Source organism: Leuciscus leuciscus (genome assembly GCF_965113295.1).
Source record: "Leuciscus leuciscus genome assembly, chromosome: 16".
NCBI lineage: Eukaryota > Metazoa > Chordata > Actinopteri > Cypriniformes > Leuciscidae > Leuciscus > Leuciscus leuciscus.
Window position 1 is genome coordinate 41,190,981 of NC_138740.1, and position 16,097 is coordinate 41,207,077.

At 36.9% G+C, this 16,097-nt stretch overlaps 1 protein-coding gene across 1 annotated transcript in view; it reads right to left on the bottom strand.

The window, feature by feature from the left end:
• tmem38b (transmembrane protein 38B) overlaps positions 1-4,800 on the bottom strand; it is a 31,015-nt gene extending 26,215 nt beyond the window's left edge. The window contains exon 1 of the mRNA XM_082140137.1: positions 4,456-4,800. Coding sequence (XP_081996263.1) covers positions 4,456-4,579 — 124 coding nt within the window. The 5' untranslated portion in view covers positions 4,580-4,800. The remainder of the gene's footprint in view (positions 1-4,455) is intronic.
• Positions 4,801-16,097: the final 11,297 nt, after the last annotated feature.

The following is a 16,097-nucleotide window of genomic DNA, read 5'->3' on the forward strand; positions in this document are numbered from 1 at the left end:
ATGCGTAGTATTGTTATACCATGGTGCTTTATTTTTCTCTCTGACCTTTTTTAATTTAATAGGTGCAACCACATCCAATGTTCTAGAGAGAATGGTGCTCATAGTGCTAGTTAGTTCTTCTAGTTCATCTGTTTGTTTGGGTTCAGGCAGCAGCTGAGACAGATTAGATAAGCAATTTGAGAAATTATCTATGGTGGATGGGAGGATTGTTCTGCCTGGTTGATAACGCGACGCCGCATGACATATTACAGCAGTACGTAATATGCAAGTTACCATGTAGTGATCAGTGACTTCATCACTTTGTGGAATGATATCTATATCGGTTGGATCGGTTCCGTGTGATATAATTAAATCGAGTGTATGATTAAGACGATGAGTTGGTCCGGTGACGTTTTGCTTGACCCCAAATGAATTTAATAAATCTGTAAACGCAGCTCCTAACGCATCATTTGGATTATCTACGTGTATGTTAAAATCTCCAACAATTAATGCTTTATCGACATTGACTAATAGGTCTGAGAGAAAATCTGCAAACTCTTTTAGGAAATCAGCGTAAGGCCCTGGCGGTCTATATACGGTAGCCAAGGCTAGAGATAATAGGGATGTTTTTCTAACATCTAAGAGCGTAACATTTAGTACAAGTACTTCAAATGAAATAAACTTATAACCCGTTTTCTGAGTAACATTTAGAATATCTTTATAAATGGTTGCAACACCTCCGCCACGGCCAATCAGACGGGGCTCATGCTTATAACAGTATCCAGGAGGAGTAGACTCATTAATACCGAAATAATCATTTGGTTTAAGCCAGGTTTCAGTAAGGCAAAGTACATCGAAGCTATTATCTGTGACTATTTCATTTACAATAACTGCCTTAGGTGTGAGTGATCTAATGTTTAGAAGACCTAGCTTTAGAAATAGTTTTTGTTTACTAATAGCAACATTTTCTGTTTTAATAACAATTAGATTTTTCCTAGATCCTGCATTAGATTTATTATTTGATCTCACTAAACGAGGAATAGACACGGTTTCTATGCAATGTTCTACACTAGTATTTATATCAGTTGAATTGGTGCAGCAGAGACTATGATTTGGACTTTTGGTTACTAGTCAAAGGGTATTTAACATTTTGGAGATGTTATCTGACAGAAGATCCGCTCCGAATCTGCTTGGGTGTAAGCCATCAGCACGGAAAAGCCTAGGACGCTCCCAAAACAGATTCCAATTATTTACAAAGAGCAGTTTCTGCTCATTGCACCATGACATTAACCATTCATTTAGCGCAAATAATCTGCTGAATTTTTCATGCCCTAGTCGGTACGTGGGAAGCGGTCCTGACACAATGATCGTTGTTTCAGGCGATGTGCTGCGTACCGTATCGATTAGATTCCTGAAGTCTTTCTTCAGAATCTCCGTCTGGCGCAGCCTGATGTCGTTCACTCCCGCGTGCAGGACCACAGTTCCGATGCGCTCGTCACCGTTCATGATCTCGGGAACGCGAGCAGCGATTTCAGAAACACGAGCACCAGGGAAGCAGTGACTTTGCACCTTACTTGTACCTAACGTAGCGTGTACGTGCCGAACGATGGAATCGCCGATGATCACAGCATCGCGTTCTGTTTCGCGTAGAGGGGAGAAGCGGTTTTGTGTCGATAACTCGAAAACCGGGAGGGTCGGAGAAAGTCTTGGTCTAAACCTGACTCGCGTCTTCCGCTGCGGAACCACCCAGGCTTCGTGGTGGCGTGTTGGAGCCGGAGTGAACGAGACCATGGCTGATTGCGACCGATGCTGAGGAACGCACGGAGTAGACGCGGTCGGAGTCAGCGGGTTAGTAACGTTAAACACTGATTTGTGTGCGTCGGCGCGTGATGTTTCAAGAGCCAAACACCGGTCTCTCAGCTCGGCCTGTCTCAATAAAAGGTTGTGGATCTGTTTCTCAACAGCTTCCAGCTCAGACTGCAGTGCGTGAAGCTCAAATGTGTCCTCACCTGCACCAAGCGGTAGACTACTTACATCTGATATATTCGCCATTTTAACAGATGGACAGTGAGTTAGCAACGAAGCTACCAGTGATGCTATCAATATTAATACTAATTTATATTATAAGTTTGTTTGTAAATGAGTGTGGAGAAGACGCGTTCAGCCGTGATCCACGGACGTAACCTTTAAGAGTATGCAGCGTTGGATCACTAATAGGCTTGAGACGCGTCTGCTCAACAGTCCGCGTTGTAACAATGAGGTTTGAGCAGTAGTGCTTCTCAGTGAGGAAGAGTAGAAAATGTTCGTTGTAAGTGTGTGTGTGTGTGTGTGTGTGTGTGTGAGAGAGTGTGAGTGAGTGAGTGAGTGAGTGAGTGAGTGAGTGAGTGAGTGAGTGAGTGAGTGAGTGAGTGTGTGTGTGTGTGTGTGTGTGTGTGTGTGTGTGTGTGTGTGTGTGTGTGTGTGTGAGTGAGTGAGTGAGTGTCTGGAGGTGAACATGAGGACGTGTGGAGTCTCACTCCTCCACATATTTCAGGGACAATAGAGAGAGAGCAGGTGAAACGAGACGCCGAGACTCAGAAATAGCCGGTGATCCAGAGCAGCTGCTCGACACAATAGAGGATAACTCTTCTACACACACACACTAACACAGCGTTCACTCAGAGTGTTTAAGAACGCTCTCACAGGGCTCGTACAGACACTGGCAAATCAAAATCCTTTTTTTTTTTTTTTAAGGACAAAAAAAAATCTAATTTATCAAACAATATCCTCCTTTATCTTTTAAATTCCAAAAAAGGTAAATAGATAAATAAAAATAAGCTAATAAAACAAAATTATACAAATAAAGAGCAGCAGATGCAGTGACTCCGGTCACTTTAACCACTGAAAGGCAAAGATGACAAAGATATCGCTTTCCTTATTCAAACTGATCTTTCCCTCATGAATATATGATTGAGCTGAAGAATAAAAGATGTATCGTATACTTGGATATTTATATGAGCAATATCGCACTCATAGCCATGAGGAATGCCTCTATATCAGACGAGCTGCAGCTTTAATTCTGTGTGAAAATATTGTTTTATCAATAAATCTCCCATAAATTGTCTTTCAATATTTTAAGCGCTTTTCAAGAACTTCTTCATAAATATGTCAGTTTTCAAGGGTTTTCCAGGACCTACATTTCAGAAAGTCAAATTGAAGCACTTTCATCCCCGAGTGCGAACCCTGATCTCAGATCATTCAGAACAAAACATCATTACACTGAACGTGGCAGTTGGACATTCCTCTAACGAATGTTTCTACTTGTTTCGGAACGTTCAGAGAACATTCAAATGTAACGTTGCAGTGATGTTTGCAGAATGATACAATGTAATGTTTCACTGTGGAGAAATCCAGCGTTTAATGTAGTTTATGTGTCTATGTGGTGTGTTTAATCTGCTTTAAGACAAACCATGTGTAAGTTCATAAGTCGACAGCATTGCTGAGTATTTCCTCCTTAAAACTGCAGTGAACCAAAGACAGTCTCAAACACACGCTTTGAAATCGCTGGTGTTTCTGACGTCACAAACTACCTTGTAACCAATCAGATCAACGTGTGATCGTCAACCAGTGGATCTCTGAGCTGAGGAAGTGGAGGCGGGGCTCATTTGCATATTCATAGAACCGCAAATACTAAATGAGGCAAGGGTGTCGAGTTACATTCAAGATATTTTAAGGCATGAGGAATTATTTTTAAGGAAACAACGTTTAAATGTGTAATTGTGGTGATAGAATTATTGACTACAGGGGGACTTTGAGACCTTTTAATTAGTGTAAACGTGGTTAGGATCTTATTAACTGGGATGTGAAGACAAACCCAGCTCTGACAGTGCAGAAGAGCAAAGGCCATGTTTATATGGTTCGGTTAATGCAAAACGACAGACCAAACTGGTTTTGCATGTTTAATCTCTCTAACCCTTGCAATTTGCATTTTTCTTGGAGAAAAGCACACAGAGAGAGATACTAGATGATATTGACAGTGAGTTAATGATTAAGTGCATTTCTCTTCTTCCCGTTTGAACATGTAGCTTCTGCTTTTAACTCATAATCATCTATTATGCAGGAGCTTTAGACACACTGAGCTGCTCTACATCATGCATAAAGTCCTCAAATCAGGAACATGTGAGAACTGAACCCTCATTCTGTACCAATGCAACCTGGACTGATAAACAGTGTCGTGCACGCGCTTGTACACGTGTGCGCGTGCGCGTTTGCGTCACCTGCCGAGGGAACCTGGAGCTAAACGTTCATAAAAACACAATAAACACCCGATCTTGGAACATTATCACAACTATGTTGATTAAATACAATGCAATTAGATAGCAAAGCAACTTTTAATTTCATGAAAACTTGTGACATGCTCAGAAATGCAGCGAAATAAACTTGTAACAGCAGAAGTGCGTGGTGGATTTGAGGCATTACAGGTGTGATTGCTCTTACCTGGCTGCTCTCTCAGACTCATCACTGATATGATATAATGCGCCATGTCAAAGAATGGGAACATGGGCAGATTTGACAGCCCGAGAGCGAGTTCATTTAGATTGAGAATCGCGAACACATCCATGACTTCCAGATCCTCCTCGTGCACGCGCTTTAATCCGCCTTCAGCTTCGTGCTCGTGCACTGGATCTGTAGTTCCCAGCGGTCAGTCCGAGGATGATCAGGTCCAGATGATCTTTGTAAATAACTTATATTCTTCTGTACTCTTTGATCTCAGCTGATCTCAGTTGTAACCGGATCTGCCGCCATTACAGTCGCGGATGCTGAGAAACTCACGCGAGCGCGCGCGCGCGTACACGCCGTTGCGTAACAGACCACAGCCATTGATCTCCCATTTAAAGCCACTGTTTGACACTGACACTCCTCTTCGTTTGTTTTGGTCGTGCAGTTATACTCTGCAACTTTGGAAAGATGTTAGTTGGTTTCTCTCAAGCAATATCGTGCAAAATTTCTCAATGAATCCCCAAACTGTTATTTTCAGATTTTTTAAAAAGCGGATTCAAATGCCTGAATTATAATAAATCTAATTATTTTCCTATGTAGATTTTATATTCATAAATGTAAATTTTCAAGTTTGCAAGTTTGGTATTCTTACACGAGATAAAACAGTACCATTACAATTTCATCTTCTCTTCACCCAAAAGCACCCAGAACATATACAATTTGCACAAACAACTTACAAACTTGTTACCTTAACTAATGTTTAAATGTCTTTTAATTTAAGCAATGCCGTCTTTCTTTCTTTCTTTTCCATTCTCGTTTATATTACTGTTTTTGTATTGTGGTGTTGGTGAAGTGTTTTCTTTTACTATTCTTTATATTTTCGTTATCCTTAATACTTTTTGTTGTGTTCTCATTTTGTTGTTTCACACTGTAAACTAAAAAAAAATTAAAACCACTGTTCCCATAACGTCTCAGAACACATATGACTATATATTAGCTGGGATGATGGTATGAAATAAAGTATCACGGTATTATGATCTATTTTGGGTCGTTTTGGAAAGGCTTCTTGTAGTAGCTACTCTTTTCATCATCTGTAAACTAATGATGATGCCAGAGATGCTGCATTTTCAGTGTTTCTCAACAGCGACACCTGCTGTACAAACAAGGCATAGCAGAAGGAGTTCGAGTGGCAGTTCTCGCGATATTCCACAAGGTGGCGCCATTGCCAAGCGCATCGCCATGGAGACAGAAAAAGAGCGGGATTCTCCTAAAAGCAAGGAGTGAACGGTAGGTGTACGTGAAATGTAAACTACTAAAGCATTCTATGTCTGATTAAGTTTTGTGATACTTTTGAAAAAGGTTTATAATAGGCCTAGTAGTAGACAAAGTGTTAAATGCCTCAGACTTTTGAGAAATTATGGATGTGTATCATATGTAAACTGTCGTGACAGGAAACTGTGAAATATGAGGAAGATTTCTGATTTCTGACAGTGAGTCACATCAGAAAAACTTGGTAATTAACCAGAAAAACAAGAAGAATTCCAAGTAATGAGGATAGTTGGCAGTCTTTAAGAGTTTGTTTACTGGCGCGAGGGCGGGGCAACCTGTCACTCACATGTTATCCACCAATAGCAAATCACAACCATCCAATTCCAATCAATTCCCCGCAGACAAAATCAAGCCCCGCCCCTACAATTGTTTATTTCTCTCGAATTTACGTCACAATAGGGAAAAAAGACTAGCGCAACTTCTGTTTCATGCAGACTTTAAATAATGTGACTATTGAATCATTGTGATTCTTTGTATGATTCAATGATAGCTCAAGTTTTTTCAGTTCAGAAGTGTAGTAGGATAACTGTCTGTATTATAAGGGTTGTAAGGTTATTTTCTTTGTCTATGTTTGTGAAAACCGACCGTCATTTCCTTCAGATCTTTAGAACAGAAATCTGGATCAGTGATCCACTCTCCTCCATTCATGACAATCTGCACTGAATTCATAATGTTTTATATGATACTGAACTGCTGAATCATAATTAACTGAGTAAATTAGAGAGAAGATGAGATGTGCAGTGACTGATCGCAGGTTTATTTCTACATGGATCACGTGACCTATGTCCAAAACAGCCAATCACACGCTTTTTAAAATTCAAGAGCATTGAATAATTCTCTGTTCTGAATTAAAATGTTAAAAAAATAATGAAGCTTTCAAAACAAATAGTGTTGAAGTTCCCACAGCAAGAATGGACTTAAGAATGATAAATACATGTTAAACCAACCAATTTATGAGTCTTTCCAGAGACTAAACCATATTTGGCAAAGTAAATACACTATAATTGAATTATTCAGGAATTTAATTAAGATCGACCGGCCGTCATGCCCTGATAGACAACACAAAACCGTGACACTTTAACCTGCCCTACATAGCAGTGTGTGTGTGTGTGTGTGTGTGTGTGTGTGTGTGTGTGTGTGTGTGTGTGTGTGTGTGTGTGTGTGTGTGTGTGTGTGTGTGTGTGTGTGTGTGTGTGTGTGTGTGTGTGTGTGTGTGTGTGTGTGTGAATAGTGTGTGTCAGTCAGTGTTTACTGGTGTGTGAGTGTTTTCTGTTGAGGTTCAGGCCAAATGACCCTGACATGATGAGGACTTGAGTATTTTCAGAGATCAGCTAGATGAGGTTTGCTGTGTGAGTAAACACTCGTATAGGGCGAGATACTGTATACTAAATAGCACTGAAGTCTTTAAGAGTCCTGTGTTCATGAATGTGTTCACATATATGTTTATTGTTGCGTGCAACTGCAAGTAGTGAAGAGAATCTAATAGAAATATTATTGTGTTGTTTTGTTTCACAGTACCCAGTCATTTCATTTCAGTATTTTCAATTCACACTGTCACCTCTATTTATGCATTCTACATACACATGCAAAATAATGTAACATTACTTTCCATAAAAAACTATTTTGTTATTAGTTTTTAGAAAGGAAACACGTGGTTCATTTTTATAATTTTTTTAGAAACACTCATTACTTTATAGAACCTTTTTAGAAACTCTCTGTTGCTTTTTAGAACTTTTTAGAAACACTCTTTTGCTTTTTAGAACCTTTTTAGAAACACTGTTGCTTTTTAGAACCTTTTTAGAAACTCTCTGTTACTTTTTAGAACCTTTTTAGAAACTCTCTGTTACTTTTTAGAACCTTTTTAGAAACATTGTTACTTTTTAGAACCTTTTTAGAAACACTCTGTTACTTTTTAGAACCGTTTTAGAAACACTCTGTTGCTTTTTAGAACCTTTTTAGAAACACTGTTGCTTTTTAGAACCTTTTTAGAAACACTCTGTTGCTTTTTAGAACTTTTAAGAAACACTCTTTTGCTTTTTAGAACCTTTTTAGAAACACTGTTGCTTTTTAGAACCTTTTTAGAAACTCTCTGTTACTTTTTAGAACCTTTTTAGAAACACTCTGTTACTTTTTAGAACCTTTTTAGAAACTCTGTTACGTTTTAGAACTTTTTAGAAACACTCTGTTGCTTTTTAGAACCTTTTTAGAAACACTGTTGCTTTTTAGAACCTTTTTAGAAACACTCTGTTGCTTTTTAGAACCTTTTTAGAAACTCTCTGTTACTTTTTAGAACCTTTTTAGAAACATTGTTACTTTTTAGAACCTTTTTAGAAACACTCTGTTACTTTTTAGAACCTTTTTAGAAACACTCTGTTGCTTTTTAGAACCTTTTTAGAAACACTCTGTTACTTTTTAGAACCTTTTTAGAAACACTCTGTTACTTTTTAGAACCTTTTTAGAAACATTGTTACTTTTTAGAACCTTTTTAGAAACACTATGTTGCTTTTTAGAACCTTTTTAGAAACACTGTTACTTTTTAGGACCTTTTTAGAAACATTGTTACTTTTTAGAACCTTTTTAGAAACACTCTGTTGCTTTTAAGAACCTTTTTAGAAACACTCTGTTGCTTTTTAGAACTTTTTTATAAACCCGCAGTTACTTTTTAGAACCTTTTTAGAAACATTGTTACTTTTTAGAACCTTTTTAGAAACACTCTGTTGCTTTTTAGAACCTTTTTAGAAACACTCTGTTACTTTTTAGAACCTTTTTAGAGACACGCTGTTGCTTTTTAAAACCTTTTTAGAAACAGTGTAATGTGTTGCTTTTAAGAGTCACATTCCTCAACACTGGTAACAGCGTCATGTGATCTGACCGCGGATCATCTGTTAAAGTGCAGTGAACACACTGCGCTCTGAGGTCAGAGGTCAGTGCGGATCTGAAGGAGGTCACAGATGACCCACATCTGAACACACCAAGGTCATCGGCACCCTGACCTTTAGCCTAGAGGTCACTGTCAGGAGAGAGAGTAATAACCGGGGGGGAGGAGCAGTAGACATGCCAGTGAGCATTTCTAAACAAACACACACACATGTGCACACTATTACTCAGGGTTTCCATGCACATGACGAGGATGCATCTGAAAATGCTTTTTAATATTAAAAAAGCAGGTATTAATAGATAATTTTTGCATTTAAAACTTAAGTAATATTGTCAGCATTTCCATGTGGTTGCTAGGCTGTTCTGTATGGTGTTCTGTGGTGTTCAGGGTGGCACTGTTAGTTTTAGTGATGGACGTTCAATAAAAACTATTACACAGTTTCTTTTTAGAACCTTTTTAGAAACACTCATTACTTATTTTAACCTTTTTAGAAACTCAGTTACTTTTTAGAACCTTTTTAGAAACACTCATTACTTCTTTTTTTTACATTTCATCATGATTCGTTCTGATTTGGTCTGTTTGTGTGTCGTTACAGGAAGCAGCAGGGAAAAAAGACACAGTGCCGTCTGTGTGTCTGAATGCTTTCATGAACTAAAGGCCCCAACCGGAGCATTTTCATTTAGGAATTCCTGCTGAATGGATGGTTGGATCAGAGGCGTTACTGTCGGGCTCAGAGGAGGGTTCTGGGTCTAAATGTGACCGAGTTCCTTTGAAAACTTCAGCTTTGGGCAACAAAGACAGGAGGTCCAAACACATTCTTCCCTTCTCGCTCCCATTCTTTCCTTTCAATGTTGCATGTCCAATTTCCGGCTCTGTTCCTGCTTTCTTCCTTTTCCAGCGCGGTCAGACTGAAGGTCATTAGCTCAGTGTGCCAGAGACCAGTGTTGAGCTCACTGGACGCAGTGTGAATATGTGAGATTATCTATTCAACACTCATTCAGTAAAGTGCAGACATCCAGCAGTAGAGCGAGTGAATAGAGCATCTTTAGAAACAAACAGCTACTTTTAGAACCTTTTTAGAAACACGCAGTTACTCTTTAGAACCTTTTTAGAAATGCGCAGTTACTTTTTAGAACCTTTTTAGAAATGCGCAGTTACTTTTTAGAACCTTTTTAGAAATTTGGTTGATTTTTAGAACCTTTTTAGAAACTTGGTTAATTTTTAGAACCTTTTTAGAAAATCGGTTACTTTTTAGAACCTTTTTAGAAACACGCAGTTTGTTTTTAGAACCTTTTTAGAAACTTGATTAATTTTTAGAACCTTTTTAGAAAATCTGTTAGTTTTTAGAACCTTTTTGGAAACTTGATTAATTTTTAGAACGTTTTTAGAAAATCATTTACTTTTTATCAGTAGCGGTTTTAGGCACGGGCGAACCGGGCAATCGCCCGGGGCGGCATTTTTTGGGGAGCGGCACCGCCGGCACGAGCAGAAAAAAAAAAATACAAATCTGCGCCGCGAAGCGGTTTTCTATTATCTATCATTTCACTGTGTGGGGAATTGCCAAATTTGCGCCCCCTGCTTGCTGAGAAGATGCTGTGCACAGAAACTGTTTGTTTGAGAAGGGGAAAGGGGAGGGGGCGCGGAGGCGCGGGCGCGGATGACAGTTCACCTCTGGGTCTCTCCCAAATGGAACGGACAAGGGGGGGGATCCATATAGTTATCGAAGTTATCAGTCACACCTCGACTTTCTTCCAGATAACGCACATTTCATTCATAATATTATAAATACGGGCCTCTATATTTCCTGCACATTTTTGTTTTTTCTGAATGGTCTGAATGGCTAATAAAAATAGGTAATACAAAACGATTACTTGGTCACCACCACCAAGGTGAATTGGGTTAGGGTTAGGGTTAGGGTTAGGGTTAGGGGTCGAAAGGGGTCTCGCCCAGGGTGTAATTCAATGTAGAACCGCCACTGCTTTTTATAACCTTTTTAGAAACATGCAGTTAGTTTTTAGAACCTTTTTAGAAAATCAGTTACTTTTTAGAACCTTTTTAGAAACACAGAGTTACTTTTTAGAACCTTTTTAGAAACTCAGTTACTTTTTAGAACCTTTTAGAAACTTGCTTAATTTTTAGAACCTTTTTAGAAAATCGGTTACTTTTTAGAACCTTTTTAGAAACACAGAGTTACTTTTTAGAACCTTTTTAGAAACTCAGTTACTTTTTAGAACCTTTTCAGAAACTTGCTTAATTTTTTCAGAACCTTTTTAGAAAATCGGTTACTTTTTAGGGTGCTTTCACACCTGCCTCATTTAGTTCGGTTGAATCGCACTAGAGTTCGTTTTCCCCGTTGGTGCGGTTCGTTTGGGCAGGTGTGAATGCGGCAATCACACTCGGGTGAGCACCAAAAGCGGACCAAACAAGCGTACCAAGACCTCCTGGAAGAGGTGGTCTCGGTAAGCTTTGAAACGAACTCTGGAGCGGTTCGTTTGTGGTGAGAACGTGATCCGACCTCGAACAGAACCAACTGCCAAACAACTGTGCATTTTAGGACTAAGCCATTTGTCGTAGTCAGCAGAGCTGTGCATTACAGGATGAGGAGAAATGTTTGTTGACAGTTTGCAGCTCGCGGACAAACTTGGAGTTGTGAGGAGGTGCGGAGCCTGATTGAAATGATTATTAACATTATTTTCGAGCTGCATCCTCGGTTCATTCTCAAATATTATTGTTTGTCTAAAGTGGTGTAGACAAACTATATGAAAAAATATGACCAAGGATACAATCAGCACACGCAGTCGTCTCTCCATAGTAAACAGCAGCGTGTTGTCTGCCGGATTTTCCACCTCTTTGTTTACTTCCGGGAGTTCTGTTGAAATTTTCCCGCACGTTAATTCTGACCAAACGAAGTGCAGTTATGGAAATGCATTCCGAGTGATGTGGATGTTGTCACGTGACTGCATTTTGGTTCGTTTTATCAACTCATAAACTGATTCGGACCAGAGCGATCAGTGTGGTGTGAAAAGGAACCAAAACGCCTTAAAAATGCTACAAAGTATAATTTTTCGCCCTTGGTCCGGACCAAATGAACCGAACTACAGATGTGAAAGCACCCTTAGAACCTTTTTAGAAACACGCAGTTAGTTTTTAGAACCTTTTTAGAAACTTGATTAATTTTTTGAACGTTTTTTTAGAAAATCAGTTACTTTTTAGAACCTTTTTAGAAACTCAGTTACTTTTTAGAACCTGGACGCAGTGTGAATATGTGAGTTTATCTATTCTCTATGCTTTTTTTGGAGTCTGTCTGATGAGTTCTGATACATTTCAGAATGCAACAATGGCACAATGTTTTATTACATTCAGAAATAGTGTAACCCTACCTAAATATCTTTCATATCACCATCTAAAATCTCCACACCTGGTGCATTCCTGCAGTTTGGCAGTGGAAGTCTGATGGATCTTATCTTCTATCCGTTCCCAGGCCAGACTCATTTGGCACACGTTATATTGTGTATACACTTTATATCTTGACAGCTACATATCAAGGCTGATTTTAGTCTTCTTTATCCCACTTAAATGCATTTAGGAACCTTCAGGTGTAACCCAGTCCCAAACCGGCGAGTCCCGAACCCAAACCACACACTGACGAGGTTTCATGATTTATGTTCTGCAGGTGCTGTGAAAGCCTGAGACGTCTGAGCGGCTTTAAACAAACAACCCTTTTAGTCATGTTTTACAACTGTGATAGCTCGTAAAACCCTGAAGAGAGTGAGATGAATGCTGAACGCCTCCAGAGGAAGTGTGCTGGTGAATCGGCTGGTTTCCAGTCAATGTTTCTGTGCTTTAAAAAAAGCATTGTTGCAGAGGGGTCTTCATTTGCCTCGAGTCCAGCAAAACAACACACTGATGGAAGCTTGTTTACACCACCACATAAAAATAAATTTTCTCTTTTAAAAAAAATATTTTTTATTTTTTTTATCTTGCGACTTATTTATTCACAATTCTGACTTTATATCTCGCAATTCTGACTTGTTTACTCACAATTCTGACTTTTTTACTCATAATTGTGTTAAATTCACAATTCTGACTTTATATCTCACAATTCTGACCTTTGTACTCACAATTCTGACTTTTTTATTCATAATTGTGAGTTAAATTCACAATTCTGACTTTATATCTAGCAAATTCTGACTTTTTTTACTCACAATTCTGACTTTATATCTCACAATTCTGACCTTTGTACTCACAATTCTGACTTTTTTATTCATAATTGTGAGTTAAATTCACAATTCTGACTTTATATCTAGCAAATTCTGACTTTTTTACTCACAATTCTGACTTTATATCTAGCAAATTCTGACTTTTTTACTCACAATTCTGACTTTATATCTAGCAAATTCTGACTTTTTTACTCACAATTCTGACTTTTTTACTCATAGCCTAATTGTGAGTTAAATTCACAATTCTGACTTTATATCTTGCAATTCTGACTTGTTTACTCACAATTCTGCCTTTTTTACTCATAACTGTGAGTTAAATTCACAATTCTGACTTTATATCTCGCAATTCTGACTTTTTACTCACAATTCTGACTTTATATCTCACAATTCTGACTTGTTTACTCACAATTCTGACTTTTTTACTCACAATTCTGACTTTTTTATTCATAATTGTGAGTTTTTACCTCACAATTGACTTTATATCTCGCAATTCTGACTTTTTTACTCACAATTCTGACTTTTTTACTCATAATTCTGACTTTTTTACTCATAATTGTGAGTTAATTTCACAATTCTGACTTTATATCTCGCAATTCTGACTTTTTTACTCATAATTGTAATTTTTTTACCTCACAATTTACTTTATATCTCGCAATTCTGACTTTTTTACTCACAATTCTGACTTTTTTACTCATAATTGTGAGTTAATTTCACAATTCTGACTTTATATCTCGCAATTCTGACTTTTTTATTCATAATTGTGAGTTAAATTCACAATTCTGACTTTATATCTAGCAAATTCGGACTTTTTTTACTCACAATTCTGACTTTATATCTCGCAATTCTGACTTTTTTACTCACAATTCTGACTTTATATCTAGCAAATTCTGACTTTTTTACTCACAATTCTGACTTTTTTACTCATAGCCTAATTGTGAGTTAAATTCACAATTCTGACTTTATATCTTGCAATTCTGACTTGTTTACTCACAATTCTGCCTTTTTTACTCATAACTGTGAGTTAAATTCACAATTCTGACTTTATATCTCGCAATTCTGACTTTTTACTCACAATTCTGACTTTATATCTCACAATTCTGACTTGTTTACTCACAATTCTGACTTTTTTACTCACAATTCTGACTTTTTTATTCATAATTGTGAGTTTTTACCTCACAATTGACTTTATATCTCGCAATTCTGACTTTTTTACTCACAATTCTGACTTTATATCTCGTAATTCTGACTTTTTTACTCATAATTGTAATTTTTTTACCTCACAATTTACTTTATATCTCGCAATTCTGACTTTTTTACTCACAATTCTGACTTTTTTACTCATAATTGTGAGTTAATTTCACAATTCTGACTTTATATCTCGCAACTCTGAATTTTTTACTCACCATTATGACTTTTTTACTCATAATTGTGAGTTTTTACCTCACAATTGACTTTATATCTCGCAATTCAGATTTTTTACTCACAATTCTGACTTTTTTACTCATTATTCTGACTTTTTTACTCATAATTGTGAGTTAATTTCACAATTCTGACTTTATATCTCGCAATTCTGACTTTTTTACTCATAATTGTTCTTTTTTTTACCTTACAATTGACTTTATATCTCGCAATTCTGACTTTTTTACTCATAATTGTGAGTTAATTTCACAATTCTGACTTTATAATTTTTATAATTATGAATTGCAAGACATAAATAGTAAGATGAAAGGTTCCTCTTTTATTTAGTTATTCCGTGGCCAAATACAAGCTTCACAAACACACGCCGTGGGTCGTCTCTGTTTCCCAGCATTCCCGCAGTCGTAGCCAGAGGATTGAAGACGACTGAAGAATGCTCTGTTGTGTTTAAGCAGATCTATATGGGGGATTTTCCTGTAAGTGTTGCTGGAAGATAGAGCCGATGAAGAGTATCAGGTGTCCCAGTTCCGCCCAATCAGAGAGGGATATCAGAAAACCATGAGTCAATCCCTGAGAACTCTCCAGAGGACCATTCATCAACTTTCCCTTTGTTCTCTTGATAAATTCACTGCAAAAAAGACCATTATTGACCAGTCAATAACCATCATGCACCAGCAGTAGCCGTCTGAGACCACAGACAGTGCCATAAGAAGCTAGTCTGGTCTGTTTTTCTCTAGTGTAGACTAAGATTCAGTGATCATCAGTTGTGCTTTTCCACTTTATGGAAGATCGTCCTCAAGATACTGTTTTAGCAGAATCTCTGACTGCACGCGTTCCTCACTTTGGACGGAAGTGAAGCTTAAGCTGCTAATTGTGAGGAGGAAGGAAGTGATGTCATCCTCTGTGTTGCTTTAAATAACAGGAAGAAACTTGCTCTATTCTACACCCTTCTCCCATCATGCATCTGGTTCTGTGGCCATTAGCTGGTCTCATGGCATAAAGGTCATGATCATGATTTTATTTTAAAATTATTTATTTATTTTAATTTTACGTTATAAAATATTTACTTTTTATAAAGTGTTTTTTTATGGGTTTTATTTTAAATTTATTTATTTATTTTAATTTTACGTTATAAAATATTTACATTTTATAAAGTGTTTTTTTATGGGTTTTATTTAAAATGTATTTATTTATTTTCATTTTACATGATAAAATGCTTTTTTAATAAGTGTTTTATTTTGATTGTTTTTATTTTAAATTATTTGTTTTTATTTTACATGCTAAAATCTTTACTTTTTAAAAAGTGTTTTCTTTTGATGGGTTAATTATTTATTGGTTTATTGATCATTCTGTTCAGCTGTTCCTTATTAATGGTTGATCTGTGTAAACAAGTTCCTGTTATACTGTTCATTTTACCTGATAAAATTAAATGTGTTTTGCTGTTCTTTATTTTTTTTTATATTTTTTTTTTTAACGCATTATAAAATATTTCATAACTGTTTTATTTTGCTGGTTTTTTATTGTTTACATTTTACATGATAAAATATTTGTAAAAAAAATTTAGTGTTTTATTTTGCTGGTTTTTATTTTGCAATTATTTATTTATTAAACATTTTAAACATTTTATGAATACATTAATTATTAGCATTCAGCAACTCTTTTTATTATTATTTTTGTATTATTATTTATTTATTTATTTATAATTTTTATTATTCACTAAATGGTTAATATAATACCTTATCTAATAGTTATGTAGTGAATACAGATGTAGTCAGCAGTGTCTGTATCCACTATAT